Source organism: Schistocerca piceifrons, chromosome 2 (assembly GCF_021461385.2).
Source record: "Schistocerca piceifrons isolate TAMUIC-IGC-003096 chromosome 2, iqSchPice1.1, whole genome shotgun sequence".
NCBI lineage: Eukaryota > Metazoa > Arthropoda > Insecta > Orthoptera > Acrididae > Schistocerca > Schistocerca piceifrons.
In genome coordinates, this window is record NC_060139.1 from 990,883,043 (window position 1) to 990,907,529 (window position 24,487).

Here is a 24,487-nt window from a genome sequence, read left to right on the forward strand (position 1 = left end):
CTCAGGGCTCGTACTTCCAGCGGTACCTGCACCAGTAAAGTGACGAACGTACCTTCTTCGTGCTGCTGCCACCTCTGTTACAGGTGGCTGAATTTTCTGGATTGTAACCTATTGGTTGCAAATTGTTACCAGAGAAAAACTTCCCAACGACCACGAGCTCACTTAACATGGGACACGTGCTCGAAATGGAACGGAATGCAGAAGGCAATGGAAACCACTGAATTAAAGATATTTAATGTTTACCCATAGGTGGCCTATAATTGCAAAAGTTACATGATAATCCCTCCATGGGCGAAAGATTCGGTGTTAGTCTCGCTTTTGAATCTTCGCGAGGAGACTGCCAAGGAATAGGTAACCACGAGAAAAAGATCGAATAACGAAGGAAAGGGTAAAATTCTACGAGTGAGAGGATGGGATGTCAGAAATCTGTTATGTAGGTAAGCTAGAAAATATGGAAAGAGAAATGTAGAGGCTACATCTAGACGTAGTGGGATCAGTGAAACGAATGGAAAGGAGATAAGGATTTCTGATGAGACGAATATATGAGAAAATCAGGAGCAGTAGAAGATTGTGTAACGGGAATAGGATTCGTGATGAATAGGAAGGTAGGACAGAGTGTGAGTGTGTAACCAAATCCTCAGTTTACTGCCTTTTGGTGCAACAAATCGCATGTAACCCAGCCTAATACTTCCGTAACTGTTTTTGTTTTACTATTACATAATTACACATCAGTGATCTAGTGTACTTTCCTTCCCTTCACTTATTAACGCGACTAACTGCCGTGTTTAACCAAACTCTTAACTTACATAATGCACTGTTCTGGATTATTAGCCGTTACTCACAAAATCTGCCGCTAATTCGGCCGTTCGCGCGACCTCGGTGCGTATCCTTGGCTACGTAAAATTCTGCCCTGGGGACAAACCGCTTACAAAACTGTACAGCCTTATTCCATCCAACAGAGTACCGGCATTTATCTTACACTGTACAAACACATAATTAATTGTGATTTTGAGTAACTTTGAACGTATATAGCTCAAACTGAAATTCATAAATTGTAAGACAATCGACTGTTTTTCTTCCGAAGTCTAGGGTGAATGTGGGGTTCGATCATAACCTACAACACAACAAATAGTTCACTTTACTGCCTACCTTAGGTGTCCTTCAGGTAACTCGGTTCAGTCCACCAAACCAACAGTGGTTTGGCATTGCTGAGAACTTGTATCAGTTTCCCGCATGACAATCCTCTGAAGTAAATGAAGCGGTTTATGACATAATGACGTAACTCAATTTTGCGGATTTTGAGGACCTGAACGTCTTGTGAAACATTGCACAGAAAAATCAGGACATCCTAACGGAAGTGCGTATAAGGATATTGAGAGTAATATGGGACAGTATTAACACTGGACCATAAATTACGTGTAGTAATGTTAATATTATCACCATAACTCTTATAAATTCCATGAATTTCACTTTTAATTAGCAATTTAACTATGAATTAACAATACTTGAGCGCTATTAAGTCTAGTGATATTAATATTATCATCATGATTATGTATAAATTGTATGAATTTCTGTTTAAATTAACATAAAATAGCATCTCAGACGTCTTTGTCCTAAAAAATTTCTTTCACAGAACGAAAAAAAATTGGGTGAACAAGAGGGATGTATGGTAACAAGTCTAACATTTACTTTTTCTTCACATTACTGTCTGGTCGTATTTTACCGTAAAATGGTTCCTGTTTCATACCGTTGAATTGGACAGGTCGTCCCTTTTTCCATTTTTGTAGGTCTAAGATGAAAAATCGTATATCAGCATTCAAAGTTGTCTTTTAATGCATCTTCGTAGATTCAGACCTTCTATAGTGCAATCACGGAATTTTCAGCCAATGTATTGGACACTTTAATTCATCAGTTTTGCGGTTAACTACTTCTTACTTCTAGGCTACAAATTCTTCTTGCTTCATCCGGTACTACGGTTAACGGCTTCTTTCTTCGTGACTGAGCAATATTTTTATATCAGTCTGACGTTGTGTAGTCTTTCCTTTTGTCTAGAGTTCTACAGAGCAAAATCATCGTCGTTTGGCAGATACGTGTGCCCACTTGTTATAAAGATATGGTCAAGAACATCCACTTGAAGTAATAGATCTGTCACAAGTTTCAAGTTCCAGTACAAGCTTCACAGCACATTATTGTGAATTTTCTTGTACTAGCCACTTCTTTAAAGTGTTTGACTACGCATGGTGAAATTTCCTGCGATCCCCTCGAGGCTATAGCTTCGTCCCGTACATAAATGGAGGCATAGTCGGCTCTGAGGTCGTGACAGCTAAGATTATAACAATATAAATTGCGTTTATAAAATGCTACTGATCATGTTAACTCTCGAAACGCCGGGGCATTTTCCAAAACAGATGTAAAAGAATAAGCATCTATGGAGTTAGGTTTTGATAATTCTTCACGCACTTTCATCGATTTTCATGCACATTCGGCTCTCCTTAGATGTAATTTACGTTGCATTTCTAATTGTTTTTTGTTTTCACCTTCAGTAACTGATATCCACATCTGGTAAATATCACCTCTACATGTATCTCTTCTTGGTGGATGAAAACTTAGAGTGAAAGCAGGATTTAAAGTCTTTCTATACAAAACTTGTGATACTGGTTTAATGACATCTTCAGCATATTTTTCTTTATATAAATTGTACATAACTGTTGTGTTCAATTAAGGACTCAGGTAATGCGTATCAGGGTTTTCTGATCGAGAATAATGTGACTCATGGCATGGACAACTTTAAATGTGGGAATGAAAATGACTACCTTCTGGAGCTTTATTGGAAGATTTGTGATGACCTCTTAAATTACTAGCAGGCTCTTCTCCTTTCTTTACCTTTTGCCATCCTGCCATCAAACATTTGGAAAGTTGTCATAAACGACTTTTTATGGAGTTTAACTGAATAATTCTGAACATGGAAATATTATTTTTGAACACAAGTCTTTGGCGGTCGAGATCCTGTTCGTGGTCTTCTTGCTGCAAGAGATACCCACATAGGTAGGTATTTTGATGGTTAAAACATCCTACTTTCCAAAAACTGTCAAATTCCTTTCCTTTCTTCTTCGGTTTTGAAGCGCATTGTAGTTTAAAGTGGCAATCATCATTACAAAACATTTTAGCAGGAAATGGTTTTTTCTTTCTTTTCTGGCTTTTCTGGTACTTTTCATTAGACTCGCTTTCGGATGTATGATATTCTGTAGCAAAATCCAAATTTGTTCCCTCTTCTTTCATGATTTCTCTAAGCATTTGTGAATTATTCATATTACCATGACCGTAACCTCCTAGAAATTCCAGTAGCAAGTGCCAAATAATTAAGCCAGCGGTTTCGATAACAATACAGTAATATAAGAATTATTTGAAAACAGTTTAGACAATATTATTATACAGAACTCACCCGAAAACATCTTAGACGATGTTATAGCACAAAACGTTCCTGAAAACAGTTTTGATAATGTTAATGTAAAATAAGAATTTCTGCGTAGTAATAGTAATAACAATAATAATAATAAATGAAAACTTTCCAGGGGTGGAACGGAAAATATAATTTTGTTTCATAGCATTTTGGTGCAACTTTGACTTACTTCACTTTGCCGTAGTATGTGACGTACAAATAATTTCATAGTAGAACTAATGGTGTCAACTGTAATGCTACTGCACTTACAAAGACATACATCACTATGCCATCTAAAAGAATGCAGTTTCTACTACATAACATAATACATAATTCATTTTTGCTAGAATCGGACTTCCGTCATTACGCTGCACACCTTTTCAAACATTAAACTGAGAAAAATGGCCGCCAGCTCGGGAAGAGCAAAATTTAAATTAGTTCTTCTGAAATTTACTTTAAGATTAGGAAGCTAATAATTTTTGTCGAAATGAAATTACTTGTGAATGAGTTGGATGCAACCTGTGCAGTTCTTACTTAGTCCTATGGCCACCACGTTTTTAAAACCCGGAGACTGAATGATTATTGAAAGGAATTATTATCACATTGGAAAAGCATTTCAACCAAATTTATCATTGATAAGTAAAAATGCAGCTAAAACCTTTGGTTCACTGGAAATAATAGCTTCCTGAGCTTGTGAACACATCATGAATTTTTACATTCCGCATACAATGTCGTAAGAGTATATTAAACACAAAACATTAAATATACTGTACAGTGACAGGGAAATCAGGAATAAGAAATGCCTTTAGGTAAATTAATATTAGAAGCTACTGCGAACATAAAATAAAATATTCTCAAAATTGAGCATAATTAAATACTTAATTTTCTTATACAAGAAAAGTGATTACAATAAAGTTCAAGCGCTGAAAGTTGCTGTGCCGTCAAAACTGTGATGGCAAATTTATAGCAGTTCCTCACGTCTCTGACCATGTGGATTAACAAGGCTCACCAAGCTGCCTGTAGATGCCGTTGTTCATACTGCAACTACCGCTCACATACTCCAACAAGTACTCCGACAGACACGATTTCTCTACATAGACTCAATAGCCACATCACAAGTCTACACACTTTTAAGCAGTTTTCAAAACTAACATCTTCAGGAATGGGTACCACGTCCACGTCGGCAGTCAGTACCACGCTGTCTGCGGCTCTTCCCATTCCGTCCGTCACGCAGTACTACAAGGCCATAGAAACAAGTGCTAAAGGAGAACTTATCGTTAACCCGTGCCTTGCACGATTAAATGTTCGAAAATTGAACTTCAAAAAAATAAGTTCTCCAAGAAGGTTATAGTCGTTTCCAATCATATTTAAATTCTTTATCATCCTACTTCAGTAACTATTTAATACAGGTGCTTCCATACATTCACAACATTGCCAGTGAGTTAATATCGATTCTACTCTCCCCGATGTTATTCAGTTTGTATATTGAGCAAGCAGTAAAGGAAACAAAAGAAAAGTTCGGAGTACGTATTAAAATCCATGGAGAAGAAATAAAAACTTTGAGGTTCGCCGATGACATTGTAATTCTGTCAGAGACAGCAAAGGACTTGGAAGAACAGTTGAACGGAATAGACAGTGTCTTAAAGGGAGGGTATAGGATGAACATCAACAAAAACAAAACGAGGATAATGGAATGTAGTCGAGTTAAGTCGGGTGATGCTGAGGGAATTAGATTAGGAAATGAGACATTTAAAGTAGTAAAGGAGTTTTGCTATTTGGGGAGCAAAATAACTGATGATGGTCGAAGTAGAGAGAATATAAAATGTAGACTGGCAATGGCAAGGAAAGTGTTTCTGAAGAAGAGAAATTTGTTAACATCGAGTATAGATTTAAGTGTCAGGAAGTCGTTTCTCAAGGTATTTGTACGGAGTGTAGCCATGTATGGAAGTGAAACATGGACGATAAATAGTTTGGACAAGAAGAAAATACACTCCTGGAAATTGAAATAAGAACACCGTGAATTCATTGTCCCAGGAAGGGGAAACTTTATTGACACATTCCTGGGGTCAGATACATCACATGATCACACTGACAGAACCACAGGCACATAGACACAGGCAACAGAGCATGCACAATGTCGGCACTAGTACAGTGTATATCCACCTTTCGCAGCAATGCGGGCTGCTATTCTCCCATGGAGACGATCGTAGAGATGCTGGATGTAGTCCTGTGGAACGGCTTGCCATGCCATTTCCACCTGGCGCCTCAGTTGGACCAGCGTTCGTGCTGGACGTGCAGACCGCGTGAGACGACGCTTCATCCAGTCCCAAACATGCTCAATGGGGGACAGATCCGGAGATCTTGCTGGCCAGGGTAGTTGACTTACACCTTCTAGAGCACGTTGGGTGGCACGGGATACATGCGGACGTGCATTGTCCTGTTGGAACACAAGTTCCCTTGCCGGTCTAGGAATGGTAGAACGATGGGTTCGATGACGGTTTGGATGTACCGTGCACTATTCAGTGTCCCCTCGACGATCACCAGTGGTGTACGGCCAGTGTAGGAGATCGCTCCCCACACCATGATGCCGGGTGTTGGCCCTGTGTGCCTCGGTCGTATGCAGTCCTGATTGTGGCGCTCACCTGCACGGCGCCAAACACGCATACGACCATCATTGCCACCATGGCAGAAGCGACTCTCATCGCTGAAGACGACACGTCTCCATTCGTCCCTCCATTCACGCCTGTCGCGACACCACTGGAGGCGGGCTGCACGATGTTGGGGCGTGCGCGGAAGACGGCCTAACGGTGTGCGGGACCGTAGCCCAGCTTCATGGAGACGGTTGCGAATGGTCCTCGCCGATACCCCAGGAGCAACAGTGTCCCTAATTTGCTGGGAAGTGGTGGTGCGGTCCCCTACGGCACTGCGTAGGATCCTACGGTCTTGGCGTGCATCCGTGCGTCGCTGCGGTCCGGTCCCAGGTCGACCGGCACGTGCACCTTCCGCCGACCACTGGCGACAACATCGATGTACTGTGGAGACCTCACGCCCCACGTGTTGAGCAATTCGGCGGTACGTCCACCCGGCCTCCCGCATGCCCACTATACGCCCTCGCTCAAAGTCCGTCAACTGCACATACGGTTCACGTCCACGCTGTCGCGGCATGCTACCAGTGTTAAAGACTGCGATGGAGCTCCGTATGCCACGGCAAACTGGCTGACACTGACGGCGGCGGTGCACAAATGCTGCGCAGCTAGCGCCATTCGACGGCCAACACCGCGGTTCCTGGTGTGTCCGCTGTGCCGTGCGTGTGATCATTGCTTGTACAGCCCTCTCGCAGTGTCCGGAGCAAGTATGGTGGGTCTGACACACCGGTGTCAATGTGTTCTTTTTTCCATTTCCAGGAGTGTAGAAGCTTTCGAAATGTGGTGCTACAGAAGAATGCGTAGATCACATAGCTAATGAGGAGGTACTGAATATAATTGGGGAGAAGAGGAGCTTGTGGCACAACTTGACTAGAAGAAGGGATCGGTTGGTAGGACATGTTCTGAGGCACCAAGGGATCACCAATTTAGTATTGGAGGGCAGCGTGGAGGGTAGAAATCGTCGAGGGAGACCAAGAGATGAATACACTAAGCAGATTCAGAAGGATGTAGGTTGCACTAAGTACTGGGAGATGAAGAAGCTTGCACAGGATAGCGTAGCATGGAGAGCTACATCAAACCAGTCTCAGGACTGAAGAACACAACAACAACAACAACAACAACAACGTCGCATAAATTTTTGTCAAAAATTTTATGATTTTGTTGTCTTTATATATTAAATAAAAGTGTTACGTTAAAAGTAATAGGATTACTCTCACCAGAATTACAGTAAACCAACGCCAATGCCAACAGCTCAGGTTTACATGCCGACAATTTTTGATTTGTAAAAAGAAAAGTTTCTGATACTGTGACCTTCCGGAGGAGGGTAAGATGTTTTGATTTGTAGACTTCTGCAACTGTTGCTGTCAGACGGTCCGTAAGTAAAAATTATCAATATACCGTAATATTACACGCAACTGAGGAAGACAGGACTACAAAAGTTGAAGTTGTAAAAGTGTGATTACAACATTTATACTGGTAAAAAATAGAGTTCCATCGTACCATATCTGAAAAACTGCGGTTCTGAATTTTTTGCACGTAGAAGATGAAGAGATAGAGCAAGTATATGAGGATACTGAACGTGTAATTCACTATGTTAATGGTTGTGGAAAATCTAATTAATCATGGGAGGCTGGAACGCTGCGGCATGGAAAGGAACAGAAGACAGCATTGTAGTAGACTATTGGCTCGTTATTACAAAAGAGGGTAGAGACTAACACATTTCCACACTAAACATCAACTGGTAGTAGAGAACACACGCCACAGAAATGACAAGAGAAGGGCATACCCCTGGAAAAGGCCTCGGGATGGTGGTGCTACCCACTGGACTACGTCACGGTGAGACAAAGATCCCGAAATCAGGTATTGTACCGTAAAGCGTGCCAAGTAGTAGTTGAAGACTCCGATCACAATTTGGTAACGAGGAAGAGTAAGCTAGATTGTGAATAGTCGGGAATCAACTTGGAAAGTAATGGGATACTAAAATCCAAAAATGGATGGTCATCGGAACGACAGATTCAGCATACAGTAAAGTTATAATAACATTCCGTGATAAATGTCAACAAACTTGGAGACCACGACATAGACAAAGTGAAGGAATTCTGCTATCTTGGAAGCAAAATTACACATGACAGACGAAGCAAGGAGGACATATAGAGCAAACTGCCACGGGCAAAGAGGACATTGGTCTTAATTTGAGGGCGACAGTTTTGAAAATGTACATCTGGAGCACATCATTGTTTTGGCGGTGGGAAAACCGGTAAAGAACAGAATCGAATCGTTTGAAATGTGGTGCTACAGTAGGATGTTGAAAATTAGGTGGACTGATCAGATAGTAAATTACGTTTTCTGTAGAACTTGTGAGGCAAGCAATACGTATCACCGACAGGAAAAAGGGATACGATGTTCGGACGTATTAAGACATCAGGAAAGAGCTTCCATGGTACTAGAGGGAGCTGTAGAGGATAAAAACTGTAGGAGAAGACAGGTATTGGAATGTATCCAGCAAATAACTGAGGATGTTGAATGAAAATGCAACTCTGTGACGAAGAGGTTGATACGGGAGAGAAATTCGTGGCAGATCGCATCAGACCAGTTAGAGAACTGATGAACAAACAAATAAAAAATCAAATAATAAATTATTTGACGTTGCCTTGCTACAGCATTACTTTCAGTTATACTTGATAATGGCCAAATACGAAGGCCAAATCCGATGATGCGGTGACTTAGTGAAGTTCTAATTAAATAAATGGAGTGGCTTCTCATTAATTTAACAGCAGTTGTGGTATCAGCATCATCCAAACATGGAGAAAGTAATTAATGAAAATAGTGGGGGAAATATGCTGAGCTCGTTTTGAAGAAACCTTCCCGACCTTGGTGCAAGCTGATTTTTTTGTCATCCCCAGGCAACACTGATGGCTGATTCTCTCTCTCTCTCTCTCTCTCTCTCTCCCTCTCTCTCTCTCTCTCTCTCTCTCTCTCTGTCCCTCCCTCACTCACTCACTCTCTCGGGATGTGGGCGGGCTGTTCTAAGGCATACATACGCCCTTTGTAGACGGAGGGTTTTTACAGGTTTATTTATTCTCTTTATTTCGCTGGCTTCTAATGAGAACATTTCAGGCTGGCCGCAGTGGCCATGCGGTTCTAGGCGCTTCAGTCTGGAACCGCGCAACCGCTACGGTCGCAGGTTCGAATCCTGCCTCGGGCATGGATGTGTGTGATGTCCTTAGGTTAGTTAGGTTTAATTAGTTCTATGTTCTAGGGAACTGATGACCACAAATGTTAAAGTCCCATAGTGCTTAGAGCCATTTGAACCATTTAGTACATTTCAGTTCTTTTCAATTTTTGCTTAGCTTTGATTATGCCAAAAGATAAAAATGTATTGAAATAGGTGTTGGTACTTCCGGCTTGGAAAAATACTGTTTTCGAAATCTTTTTTTTTTTTTTACGTTCACAAATTTCTCAGCATTTATGTAGATGTACAGTTTCATCCAGGGAGTTTAACGGAATGATAATATGTCGTGAATTCTACATAGAACAGAGGTAATATTCAGACACAGCTTTAAGTCCCTATAGTGAATAACATTTTTAACTCACGAAGTTTATATCAGTTGCTGTTGAACTTCTGGCTTGCTTGGTGGAGACACTGTTTTTTCTGGGCAGAACGACAGATCAGACTGAAGATCGTAAATAGTTTCGGAATACACATCAAGTTCTATTTTTAATATATAACGAGATCCTCGACCAGGCCGTGAAGGCCCAACAGATGCATACCGGCTGCTGTCTCATCCTTGCCTTTAGGCATCATGTGGATATGGTATGGAGGGTGGTCAGCACACCGCTCTTCCGGCATTTCTGAAAACTTTCTAAGCCTAGGAGCCGCTTCTACTCGATCAAGTAACTCCTCAGTTGGCATCAAGAGCCTGAGTGCACCTGTATCAATCCTCTCATCAGGGAAAAATGAAAAATTCTTAGCTGTACCAGAAATGGAACTCATCTTCTCCATATGGCAGCCACCTTCGCTAACCATTCAGATGCGAAGCAGGACTCTGAAATATAGCGTGTGTCTAAATCATCTCGTATGTTCACTTCAATACAACAACACTAACTATTTCTGCAGACACCATGAAATATTAGAAAGAGGTAGGTGTTGCATTATTGCCCAGATATCGAGACTATTTATAGCAAGATATATTCATCTGTATTTTTATCATAATCTGGCAGGAAAGACTTGTTTGCGATATCACGCCTTTGCAAATAGTGAGCGATTCGCCTCTGTTCTCATAAAAACCTGTAGTTTTCAGCAAAGCATCACATGCTAAACTAGGTGAAGTCACATATGAGTAGCTCACGGTTTACCTATTTCAAGACAGAGTCCGTAGAAATTTTCAAATATACAGGGCGACAATTATTGAACTATATGAAACAAAATCGCCATATCTTCTAAACGGTTTGAGTTAGAACGTTCAAACTGCACGACTGGCAGTGGTGCATGATGGGAATTAGTATGCTCTATATGGCTTGGTTTAGCAATGAAGCCCATTTTCATTTGGATGGGTTCGTCAATAAACAAAATTGGCGCATTTGGGGGATTGAGAATCCGCAATCCGCGATCGAGAAGTCTCTTTACCCTCGACGGGTGACTTTGTGGTGTGCAATGTCCAATCACGGAATAATCGGTGCGGTATTCCTTGATGGTACGGCGACTATCGAACGGTATGTGAAGGTTTTGGAAGATGATTTCATTCCCAACTATCCAAAATGACCCTGATTTCGGCACGATGCAGTTAATGCAGGACGGAGCTCGACCCCAGCGAAGCAGGAGAGTGTTTGATGTCCTGGAGGAGTACTTTGGGAACCGCATTCTGGCTCTGGGGTACCCAGAGGCCACTGGCATGGGCCTCGATTGGCCACCACATTCTCAGGATCTGAACGCATGCGATTCCTTATTGTCGAGCTATATTAAAGAGGTGTACAGCAACAACCCCAAAACCATTGCTGATCTGAAAACAGCCATTCAGGACGTCACCGACAGGATCGATGTTCCGACACTTCAGTGGGTCATGCAGAATTTCGCTATTCGTCTCCGCCACATCATCGCCAATGAAGGCAGACATACCGAACATGTCATAACCTGGATCCGAATGTCTGTAGTGACATTGAATAAAGTGAGAGCACGCCGTAGTTTGTAACTAATTTACGTTTTTTCATATAGTTAAATAATTGTCAACCTATATCAACCATTAGATATAAGTGATAGTAATCTGGGAGTGTTTAACAAGCAAATAAAGGCCACAGTTTGCATACCCTCTGGTATTGGCATTCTTTGATAGTTATTTCGCCAGATAAGCAAGCTTCAAGCTTTTGGATGCCTCAATTTTTGGCAACTAGTCATGCAAAAAAAAAAAAAAAAATCAGGTCTCCCTCTTTCTTTGCGGTAGTAAACACCTCGGTGTACCTTAAACTCTGAATACTCATCATTGTAGCTGACTGGTAAGCTATACTGTATGCCATATATAGACCGACTATATGCAGCAACAGATTATAGCAGATATTCAATGTCAGCATGTTGGTACAAACGGTAGTTTTCATTTGTTGCTGAAACTGTGAAATTTTATATGCTGCTTTCCAGCATTGAGTGTGACACTGCTAACTGATTTAATTAGTGTGAAGTCAACAAGATGTGCAGTCAACGTCTGTTTGGATTGAAAATAGCACAGGTTGTACTCACATAGGCAATATAGCGACAGGAAGCAGAAACATTATCTCGTGATAACCTGGGAAGGTTCTTAATGTCAAAGAAATGGTGAGTATCCATGTACTGGTTTTCTTTACGAGGAGAAAAGGATTTGCTCCTATCCACATATTATTCTTTGTGTGCCAAGTGGCACATCATAATTGTGTCTCACCAAGAGAGATTTCCCATGACAGACTGCTTGCACGAACAGCCTTGTAACCGTCGCGCTCAGTACGTGTTATTAGGAAATGAAAAGACTCTGTGCCATGTTCATGACTGGTTCCAGGCGTCATATGGCTGCATCTGAATGTCGAAACGTGCCCTGCTGCGTCGAACTCCTTTCCTCGCAATCGCGCCCATCAGTTCTTCCACTGGCGGGGCCTCCCGTCCCGTTTCCGCTGTCGGCCGGTGACCAGAAGGGGTCCTACTGTAGCTTCAACTAGTCCCAAGGAACAGGAGATGTCCGCTGTTTTGCTGTGTGCGAGACACGGAGGCGACAGCCGCCCCAGGGTCAATGACGCCCGCCTCAGAGCAGTGCCACAGAGAGCTTCGGCTCCCAGGGCAGCTAGCCGGAGCGCCACCCCTGACAACAGTCAGCCCACAGAAGTGTCCCAATACGATGTGGCATGGACTCGAATAATGTCTGAAGTATTTCTGGAGGGAATTGACACCGTGAATCCTGCCGGGCTGTCCATAAATCCGTAAGAGTACGAGGGGGTTGGAGATCTATTCTGAACAGAACGTTGCAAGGCATCCCGGATAGGAACAATAATGTTCATGTCTGGGGAGTTTGGTGGCCAGCGGAAGTGTTTAAATTCAGAAGAGTGTTCCTGGAGCCACTCTGCAGCAATTTTGGATGTGTGGCGTGATGCATTGTCTTGCTGGAATTTCCCAAGTCCGTCGGATGCACAATGACCGTGAATCGATCCCGGTGATCCGACAGTATACTTAGGTACATTTCACCTGTCAGAGCCGTATCTCGACGTATCATGGATCCCATTCACTCCAACTTCACATGCCCCACACCATTACAGAGCGTCCAGCAGCTTGAACACTCCCCGGCTGACATGCAGGGTCGATGGATTCTTGAGGTTGTCTCCGTACCCGACCCGTCCATCCGCTCGATACAATTTGAAAATAGATTCGTCCGACCAGGCAACACGTTCACAGCCATCAACAGTTGGATGCCGGTGTTCACGGGCCCAGGAGAGGCGTAAAGCTAGGTATCGTGCAGTCATCAAGGGAAAAAAAGTGGGCCTTCGGCTCCGAAATCCCATATTGATGATGTTTCGCTGAATGGTTGGCACGCTGATACTTGTTGATGGCCCATCATTAAAATCTGCAGCAGTTTTCGAAAGGTTCTTCTGTGACATTGAACGATTCTCATCAGTCGTCGTTGGTCCCGTTCTTGCAGGATCTTTTTCTGGCCGCAGCTATGTCGGAGATTTGATATGGTACCTGATTCCTGATATTCACGGTACACTTGTTAAATGGTTGTACGAGAAAATCCCCACTTCATCGCTACCTCGGAGATGCTGTGACCCACCGCTCGCGCGATGACTATAACACCACGTTCAAACATCACATAATCTCGATAGCTTGGCATTGTAGCAGCAGTAACCGATCTGACAACTGCGCCAAACACTTCTTGTCTTACATAGGCGTTGCCGCTGTACCTTGCTTGTTTACATATCTCTGTATTTGAATACGCATACATATACCAGCCTCTTTGGCGCTTCATTGCAGCATACAGTTAATACATGAAATCTCTATACTTTTCTTTCAGTTCCATTGCAAACAGTAGCAAGTGAGAATGGACTAATGCGTGCGACTTCAAAAATATTACCATTCGTGCTTCCAATTTCTTCACGTGCTCCATGCCTGCAAAGCACCAAGCCGGCCGGTGTGGCCGTGCGGTCTAGGCGCTTCAGTCTGGAACCGCGTGACCGCTCCGGTCGCAGGTTCGAATCCTGCCTCGGGCATGGATGTGTGTGATGTCCTTAGGTTAGTTAGGTTTAAGTAGTTCTAAGTTCTAGGGGACTGATGACCTCAGATGTTAAGTACCATAGTGCTCAGAGCCATTTGAACCATTTTTTTTGCAAAGCACCAAGTATTTTCTATTCACAGAACAATAAATCCCCTCTGTCGATCGTTGTAATTTTTTGCTCTTTCATTGTCAACTAAATCTTCAAATACCTTCAGCATTGTAAAGTCGTTTCAAAGCAAATTTGCAGCACTTGTCGTTATGGGAATTGGGAAGTTCATCCCCCTCTTTTGTCATTCCCATTCATTTTAAAGGATTGCAACGATAGATCACTAGATTGTCTCTTTTTGTGCAAACAGCCACTGACCTGTGGACGTCTTTCATACCACGAACAAACAGCGACGGGTAAATAGCGCTGGCAGCACGATTCTGCAGAACACGGAGAGTTGTGCCTACTGAAAAATGCCGCACCGCAATACCCAACGAAATGTCGCTCTGTTCCATGTACTTCCGAGAAGGACAGAGCAAAGCCGAGTGCCAGGATGGACCTTGGCCCGCACGAGACCCACACACGTTGCACACGTGAAGTTTTGGCATGACGTGGCCGGCCCTGTCGTAGACAGTCGTCACAGGATAAAATAAATAACATGAGACCAAAATTACCACGGAAAATGCATAAATCCAATTCAATTTCTCTGCCATTTTATATGGAAGGTGGTCTCGAATGGACCGACGCCTCACAGTATGTTTTGACGTCGTGAGGTAGAATGTTTCGTGTTTGGGTTGGTTGGCGAAACCAGTCGTGTATGAAGTCATATAGGAAAAATGCTAGCTGTGAGTTGTCATCTGTGTTGAAATGAAAAAAAAAATGCGTTCTCAACAAAATCTGCTGGTCCTGTTGCACAACGGACACACACAGCACTCTGCTTATAGTAGATAAACAACATCAGCAGGATTACTAACAGACAACGGTCGTCACTAGATAACAACCAGGCAATAAAACTTAACTTCGCCCGAACAGGCCATGAAAACCCAAAGGCACCAACCGGCTGCCGTGTCATCCTCAGGCCACAGGCGTCACTGGATGCAGATATGGAGGGGCATATGGTCAGCACACCGCTCTCCCGGCCGTACGTAAGTTTACGACACCGGAACCGATACTTTTCAATCAAGTAGCTCCTCAGTTTGCCTCGCAAGTGCTAAGAGCACCCTCCTTGCCAGCAGCGCTCGGCAAACTGGGTGGTCACCCAACCAAGTGCTAGCCCAGCCAGACAGCGCTTAAATTCGATGATCTGACGCGAAACGGTAACAGCCTGGCAATGAGTAACTGAAATTCATGTTAACTGGGTTTTATTAGTATTTACATATTTCATTTAATTTCTTTAGGGGATCACACGTAAAATCCTATTCTAATCATACAAGATGCATAAGTTAACTACCAGGCTAATCAAAAATGGTTCAAATGGCTCTGAGCACTATGGGACTTAACTTCTGAGGTCATCAGTCCCCTAGGACTTAGAACTACTTAAACCTGACTAACCTAGGGACATCACACACATCCATGCCCGAGGCAGGATTCGAACCTGCGACCGCAGCGGTCGCGCGGTTCCAGACTGCAGCGCCTAGAACCGCTCGGCCACCTGGCCGGCCCAGGCTAATCCCTCAATGCAGTTAAATCATTGAGTGGCTGGCAAGAATGAAATTTCGTCCTATTCTAATCCATTCCTTCAAAATTAAATATGCCACGAATTGGTGATTGAAGGAAAGACATTATCTCAAACGAGCACAGAAATGTATGTTCAATATCTCGCCAAATTTACGTGCCTCTCGAACCTGACGTCGTCTGGCGCCTGTGCACCTGCCGATATCCCAGCAACAAGTGTCTTTCTGAACCTTCGTCTCAATAGAGGCTAAAGCAACCGGTGATTGCACGTCGATCCACCGTGCTCATGCCGTTATTTTTAATGTTTATATCAACTGACGGCTGTAAAAGAAAGAAAAATCTCCCCAAATGACATGCTGGAACACAGCCCGTCTTTGCCTATTTGTAACGAAGTTAACAACTCGTTTCAAAATAAAGACAACCTTCTCAATTTAAGTGCTGATTTGTTATTCGTCCCTCCGTATTTCGGCGGTTGACACCGTACTTTTTGCTACAAGAAAGGACGGGCGTTATCCAGCCGTTAAGCGCTTCTCCACGGAGTTTCGGAGCCGTTTAGGCGGAGGCCTTTGGGCCTATCGTCCCATTTGAGGCCATTTTTCACCAGGCGACGCAGGTGGCTGTGGCGAGTTTTTCCTCCCACAACGTGAACTGGCAATTTCTCTTGGCTCAAAGAACTTGTAACATTGCAATGTGTATCCATCACACCAAAAATTCAATTCATGTTTGTTTCAGAACATGCAGAAGGATTACCTGGCATATGCAAAACGATGATGGCTCCAAGAACGCTGCCATCTACGGAGGAAACAACTACCTCATGGTTGGTAAGGACCGTTTACAAAACAAAAACTATTGCCTTTCCAGATACCACTACAACGTTCTCTCTGCCAAGTACCAAATTTAACACATGAATTATGTGAACATGTGAGCTCATTTCTACAGTGCTACTAGCCATGTACTCGTCAATGCTAACACCATGGTGTGTAGGAGCGAATGTGAGTATAGGTGATGTATTGCATTGAATTTCGCATTTTTAACGTACAGAACAGTACAGAAATCTGCCAATTTTGTGGATTGTATTCGTATATGTAAACCTGTCATAATCAATACGAATACTGGCTCTAATTCTCAGATTCTTAACATTGCTCTCTGGTGCTGAATACTACGAGGGCTATTCAGAAAGTAAGGTCCGATCAACCAAGAAGTTAAAACGACAGTGAAAATCCGATCAAACTTTGATCAGATGTGTTGCATTGCATCTCTAGTATGCCCGTCGATCACGTGGCGTCACTCTCCTCAGTTTTGAGAGGACACTGAGCATGTAAAGGTGCCTACAAAAAAAAATTCTCCCGTCAAGTGTGAGGGTCTAGTGAGAGATTGCGCCTGGTATCATGCTACCAGCATAACATAACTGTCATGCTCTGTCGCCTGCACTCGGCAGAGGCAGTGAAGCTGCTTCTCCAGCGTTTTCGATGGGAAGTGTTTGATTACTCAAGGTACTGAGTTTCGTTGCTGCTCTCATGAACCGCTGGCTATGAAGACAACATTTTGGCACAGACCAGCGTAGAGATTTGGCGGAAAGCACAGGCGGCTACCTTCTATGACGTGGGCATTGGAAAGTTGGTACAACACTGCGATAAATGTTTAAGTGGGAACGGCGAGTCTGTAGAGAAGTAGCTGGAAGGTCTAGAAAACTGTTTCAAATAAAACATTTTTGATTTTCACGGTGGTTTCCATTTCGCTACTAATCGGACTTTACTTTCCGAATAGCCCTCGTATTACGCATTTAACTGAAATTTATCTCAAATTATAATAAAATTTACAAGAGGAAAAACATGTCCGGATTTCTGGAAATAATTGTTACTTATTTATGAACTGGTTTTATGTGTCTTAAGCCATCCGCACGTAGGAAATTACTATAGCAACCGTAGATCAGTTACTACAAGGCAGCCATAAATTACAAGATATGGTGATGATGTTTTTAAATACAAATGATATACAGGGTGTTTCTAAAACGAATGTAAAAAAATGAGAGGGCTGGTAGAGTGGGTCATAACAAGCAACTTTCACACGGCAACCCATGTCAGCATCCCTTAGCACTCGGCGCTAGGCGTCATTTCACAGCGTCGCGCGCCGCCGGGAAGGTAGGCACACAACCTTGCTGTCTGAGTCGAAATGGTAGCAGGTGTTCCGGGTGGGACACCATTGTGGAGTTTCTTCCAGCGTTTGCTGGGACGCGAACGCCTTGCGTTTGACAGTCCAAATGCTGATTTGATACGACGTCGCATCGACGGTGACGCTGTGCACATTGCAGAATCTGGTTCGTCCTGTGTCAGACGGGCACTCTTGTGTTAAGCAGAACGGACGGGTAATGGAGCGGTTTTCTTGGGAGAAAAAGGCAGATGGAAATGCTTTTGCACTCAGCGGTCGTACATTTAGCGGTTCCCGAATCGTTGAGGGCTATATCAACGCTTGTTCACCGCCATCCACAGGTCCCTGGGAGAGAGGTGAGCTGTAGGTGAGTTGTTCGCTGGCAACGGATCATAATTGTCCATGTGCGTTCATGCCCCACATCGAAGCACGATGAATTCATTTTATGGTTCTGGTGTGAAGACCATAGGCATTAGCACTGGTGCAGAACACGCCCTCGACAGACATACGGAGTATTGCTCAAGAAATGGTTGTAAGTCAATCCATGTTCTGGCATGTGTGTAACGATGACGAGTTTCATCCGTACCGCGTCTTCATACCGTATTACACCCTGTAGGCAGGCGGTGGCGGTGACTGGAACGGGTGTCGTGAGCAGTTGATGTCCGGGGCTCGTATTGTTAATCAATAAATAGATTGTAAAAATGATTAGGAAGTGTATTTTTGTATTAACATATTCTTTTTTAAATGGAACAATGCCTATTGACATTAACAAACTAAACGGAGGGTAAGTCAGAACGTCAGTTGTGTCTGCTGCAGGACTGTAGTGCGAGTCGGTTGCGGGATATCATATTCTGAAACGTTTCACACCAACACTTTTTTGTGCCATTCGACATGCATAGTTACTAGGTACGAAGTTGTTATGTTTGATTACAGTGTGCTTGTGTGTTCCCTGAGTGCATTGCGACTTGCTGGTCAGTTAGTGTGTGACAATTCAATCAATAGGTCGTGATTGGACAATGCAGGAAAACCCAACATGCTCATGGTGTACGGAGAGTGTAGGGTGAGAGCAGTTCGTACTTGTACGGTGTATGCGGCGAGATATCCCAACAGACGTCAATCATCTTAGCAATTATTCATCAACCTCTCCAACCAGTTACGTGAAAGTGGTAGTGTAATACCTAGATTATATAACAGAAGGAAATAAGTGACGACAGAAGAGAGGAAAATTAATGTTCTTGCTTCTGTTGCAGTTGATCTGCGCGTTGGCTCCCTCGCTTTCACACGAGAAAAAGGCATGAGTTGGGCAAGTGTCCTACGCATTCTCAATGGGCATAGGATCCACCCCTATCCCATCTCTCTCCACCAAGAGCTGCATCGAAACGATGAGAAGCGTCTTAACTTCTGTACATAGGCATGAAGACAGGATATTCCAGATGTATCATATATCTTGTTTAGTGACAAAGCCACATTTACTAATCATGGCTACGTAAACCGCCGAAGAATGCACTATTGGTCTGTTGATAACCCTAGTGGGGGATAGTGAACTATCAGCTCATAGGCCTATGTTTCATAGACATAACTCTGAACGCGCACAAGTATCGCAGCCTCCTAACAGACCATCTTTCATGGATGACAGAAGACATTCCTCTGCAGACTAGAAAGAACCTGTATAATCAACATGATGGCTGTCGGGTCCATAGTGCGCGAAGTACTGCTCCATGTCTTCACGAACTGTTTCCAAATCGTTGAATCGGACGTAGAGGACCTGTAACTTTGCTGGCCCGTTCCCCGGATTTGACGCCTGTGGACTTTTTTCTGTGGGGAAAGCTGAAAGGCCCTGTCTACAAGGACATACCTGCTACGCCCGATGATATGCGACGAGGTATTACTGCAGCCTGCTCAGACATCTCCGCTGAAATGCTAGCATGTGTGCAGCGGTCGTTCCACACCAGACTAGAAGCGTGTATTGCCGCTGCCGGTGGTCATTTTCAACACAACGTTTGATGGTCAGTTTTCTCGTTGCTGGTGAGAATCCAAACAACTGGTGTATCCACTTTTGTTGTTCTTTAGTGTCAGTTACCGCAGGTATTATACAAGTGTCGGTGTGGAAACTTTTCGAAATACGATATCTCATGAAGACTCTCGCTAGAATCCTGGAACAAACGCTCTAAGTTACCCACTTTTAGTTTGTTAATGCCAATGGGCATTGTTCCTTTTAAAAAAGTGTATGTTTACACAAAAAATACATTTCCTAAGTATAGTTATATCCTGTCGATTGGCTAACGATGCGAGCCCACGACTATTAATCCATTCTGGGAAAACTGCACATCAATAGCACTATCCATTTCCACAATATCTGCGGTGCAAGTTTTGGGTGATTCGCCTTGTATAAGACTGCGCCCAGCAGAAGATAGTATGATATCAGGCCCATCTTAAGAGTGCGGCAAGTGATCTTGCCGAAATATCGCACCTTGAAGATGATGCAACACGGCTGAATATCCGAGAACATTTCTAAAAAATTAAAACCTATCACTTTCATGCAAAACGACCGTATCCTGAGTTATCACATCGTCGGTGACAGTGTATTCGATTTTCATAATTTCCGCAGCTGGTGAAACCATGCGTTCCGTCTTTGCTCGACTGTAGCGGAAATGTCCCCGTTTTTTCGGCGTATTAGCCAGTCATCATTGTTAGACATGCAGTTCGCAATGACATCACTTTCTACTTCAGCTTTTGGTAATGCCATTCTGTCGTCTCTGCTTGAGATTAATTAGTTGTCAATGGGTTCTTGTTTACTTCGACCTACTGGTCGTATATGTCTAGTTGAAAAAATTCAGTCTAGTACCATCGCTAGATTAATATCACTAAAAGATTGTTATGAAAGGTGGTAGATAGATTCCAGAGTTGTAAAAGGGTTGGGATTAGCAATACACAATCTGTTATTTTGGCTGGTCGTCCAAAATAATTTGTGAATACAGGAATGCTCGTAAAAACTGCATATGTTCTTCACGATTTTCAGTATGCAATCCATTAAAAACCTACCTTGCTGCTTTCGAATGGAAAGAGTTCACATTGTATGCTCATACGAAGTTCATCATTTTGTGTCTATGTAATAATTACTGGTTAGAACTAATAAATATTTGGTTACTCACGTGTACGTTGGTAGGAACTGCAGGATTACACTTATGGCTAAGGCCATTTAGTTTGAAAATGAACGTGATGGTCTGAAACTAGCCGCACAAATAAGACTACTATCGCAAATGTGACGAATATCGAATCAAAATAAAGACAACAAAATCGCGCCAGGAGTTTTCTGCGCACAGGAAGCTTACCAGTATACTGCAACTTGGTTTGCTACAGCGACAATGACCTCGGAGGTTCACGGACCGGGTCTCTTCGCGGGGGCACCCTGTCTAACACTGTCCATCTAGAAGTTGTCTGTTCTTCAGCCACGAAAACCTTTGGCCTCTCTTCGACAGTTGCCTTCAGATAAACTACTGCACTGGCTCCTGCCGTGTTGGTCTTACATTCATGCTCCTCCCATTGTAACAGGAGAATTTTTATGTATGTGGTGTCTGTTCTTTCAAACGTGTCTGAAAGAACACACACCACATATATATAATTAAGGCGAGGATGGCCAATGATTACTTTAGTGCGGATGCACACCACGCTCAAACTCTTACGGGAGTCGGCGAAATGCCGCTAGTAACGAGAATAATGGGCTGGTAAGCAGGAGACCTGGGTTCGATTCCTGCTCTGGCACAAATTTTCAACCTTCCCCATTGATTTAAAACAATGCCCACTGGCAGCTAGTGTCATTAATTCCACTGTGTCTTTAGAAGAATTGTTCTCTGATAACTTTCCTGGTAACGCCGATTTTGCATGAGGCCTTTGTCCGACGTTATCTTTGTTGGTTGGTTGGTTGATATGGGGAGGGGACCAAACAACGAGGCCATCGATCCCAACGGATTAGGGACGGATGGAAAAGGAAGTCGGCCGTGCCCTTTCAAAGGAACCATCCAGGCATTTGCCTGAAGCGATTTAGGGAAATCACAGTAAACTTAAATCAGGATGGCCGGACTCTGGATTGAGCCGTCGTCCTCCCGGATCCAGTGTGCTAACCCTTGCGCCACGTCGCTCGTATATCTTTGTCTTCTTCGCCGAGTGTGTACTGGTTACCACCACATTAGCAGTTCGCCGATAATGTTACTCGTATGAAAGGAATTTAAAATGACCGTGACTGTCTATTATTGGAAAAAGTATACGGCTATTTCCGTTACCCAAAAGGTTATATTTTGATAGGGAGCAGTAACTGAACTAGCGGAATTCAAACTAAGGTTACTGTAGTTTTAAAGTAAACTAGAATTATGTAAACGAATAAAACGTTCGCCAGCCTAATTAGCCAAAATAATACCAAGTGATAATACTGTTCAACAAGAAAATTAACTTATGTATATGACTATACTTGGCACTGAATACGGTTTTTCAAATAGGACCTGAAATAGCAGGACGATCTAGCAAGTGTTAGAACAGCAGTGTGCCAAGAGCAACACATATCTAAATTTAAAATGTTTTGGCAACAAACTGCCTCTCACTGACACGTACTTTCTGTATTCGACATAAGAAAGTTACAGGTAGAGGAATACAAGTAATTTGAACATAAGCAGCTTTTATCCTTTAACTATCAAGAAACACTGACGTAGAAATGATCTTAAAATTGCTGTTCTGATTGTTATTAATACTATGTGTATTCAAAGTGAGCACAGACTGCTTTGCATTAAACAAAGTTTAAGTGAAACATGGAATCTCTGAATCTTTTATAGCCTGAAAAATTACCACCAGCTTTTTAAAGAACAGAAAATCACTTTACGAGTACTTTAACTGGAATAACAACTGTTATACTGGCTCAACGTTAGCATGGAGTCTCAGAAACTGTTCTGTCAGTTGACTGAGATCAGAACTGGACACTTCTCGCAAGATACAATATGAAAACACTTTTAAAGAGAAATACATGAATAATAACATTTCAAAAAACCTATGAAGCAGGTGCTCATTAAGTTGCCCTTAAACTGCAGTAGTCAATAACCACTTATTATGATCACTGTTCTATTCAGTTACTTTTAATACTGGATACAAATCTGAATAAGAATGACTTTTAAGTAAAGTAATAAGTTCTTTTCTTTGCATCTACACTTTTGCAAACCTTAGACTACTCACTTATGGAGATTTACGTCGAGTATTTCAGAAATAAAAGTAACTGAACACTTAAGAAATTTACTGCTGCACGAAAGATAATCAGCACTATTAAAGCAATAAATACCTTACAGTACAATAAAATAAGACACTCGGATGTATTGCATCAGTAAGAAAAAGATCCTGGCCGCGCGGAGTGGCAGTGCGGTTTGAGGCGTCATGTCAAGGATTATGCGGTCCCTCCAGCCGGAAGTTCGAATCCTCCCTCGGACATGGGTGTGTATGTTGTTCTTATCAGAAGTTAGTTTAAGTAGTGTGTAAGTCTAGGGACCGATGACCTCAGCAGTTTGGTCCCTTAGGATTTCACACATATTTGGACATTTTGAAAAAGATCCTGTCTAGGTAACGTGACTGAGGAGTGATTCAAGGTTCTCGACACAAATTTGAACTAAAACCGATTATTATTTGCATGTAAATCAATAACTCGTCCACGCAAACAATTACAATACTAAACCTTTACTTGAGCTGCAGGTAGTGGCGTTGGCCATCTTCTGTAGCTAAAATAAAGGTGGCAAATGTATTCGTGACTCATGATGTATAAAGGCTATGAAAATTATTTTCTTGGCGCTGTATTTTTGTAATTCGGAGCTAACCAATAAGTGCCATGAATAAGTAGCCAGTACTCTTCCTCATCCGAGGCATTATCACTCAGTCTTGCTGCTTTGCTGACTCCTTCAATATGCAGGATGTCAACAGTTTGCATGTTAGCCATAGACTGACAGTACCAAGAAGGCTCCTTGCGGTTCTACCGCCAAATACGCCATTTCTATTCCCGCCATGCGGGTTTAGTAGTGGAGGTACTTCCCTCCAGGTTTTACGTAAGTACAAACCTACGTTCCCTATACGTGAACCAGTTCTACAGATACTATTTCAGCATTTCAGTATTTTTACAAAATGTAGTTCTTAAAATTGCCAGTGGCCTTGCCGCAGTGGTAACACCGGTTCCCGTCAGATCACCGAAGTTAAGCGCTGCCGGGCTGCCATCCGGTCTGCCGAGCGCTGTTGGCAAGCGGGGTGCACTCAGCCCTTGTGAGGCAAACTGAGGAGCTACTTGACTGAGAAGTAGCGGCTCCGGTCACGGAAACTGACATTTGAACGGGAGAGCGGTGTGCTGACCACATGCCCCTGCGTCTCTTCATCTAGTGGTCATGGCTATGTACTGAGGATGACACGGCGGCCAGTCAGTACCTTTGGGCCTTCATGGCCTGCAGAGGTGGAGTTTAGTTAGTTTAGTTCTTAAAACTACATGCATGCTTTAATTACAGTGTTATAAATTGGCGGGAAATGTTATCAAATATTTACACAGAAGTTGAACCAAGGAACGTGCTAACACAGACGACACTATAAGCAGTGTGGCAGGCATAGTCAACACGAATATAAGCGCTACACAGTGTGTTCCACAATTCATGTTACACACGTCTAGAAGTTGTAGACAGGGGTTAGTGGATGAAGTTTTACATCGGAAACCATGTCCGGAAACGGTTGGTTTCCATGCTACACGGGAAATAAGAGCCGCTCAGTCATGCTCTAGATGTTTCTTACACAGTTCGCCTGTTCTGATAGGCTACCCACAGTGATTGATGGTATTATGACGCAGTGTCACTTGATGTTCTTGCTTTCA

The 24,487-nt window shown here is 43.0% G+C and overlaps 1 protein-coding gene across 2 annotated transcripts in view; it reads left to right on the forward strand.

Annotated features, from left to right (window-relative positions):
• Window positions 1-24,487, forward strand: part of LOC124776884 — a 238,875-nt gene that overhangs the window by 66,826 nt on the left and 147,562 nt on the right. For both annotated transcript variants that reach the window (XM_047252070.1, XM_047252071.1), the window contains exon 5: window positions 16,198-16,286. In XM_047252070.1, coding sequence (XP_047108026.1) covers window positions 16,198-16,286 — 89 coding nt within the window. The remainder of the gene's footprint in view (window positions 1-16,197; window positions 16,287-24,487) is intronic.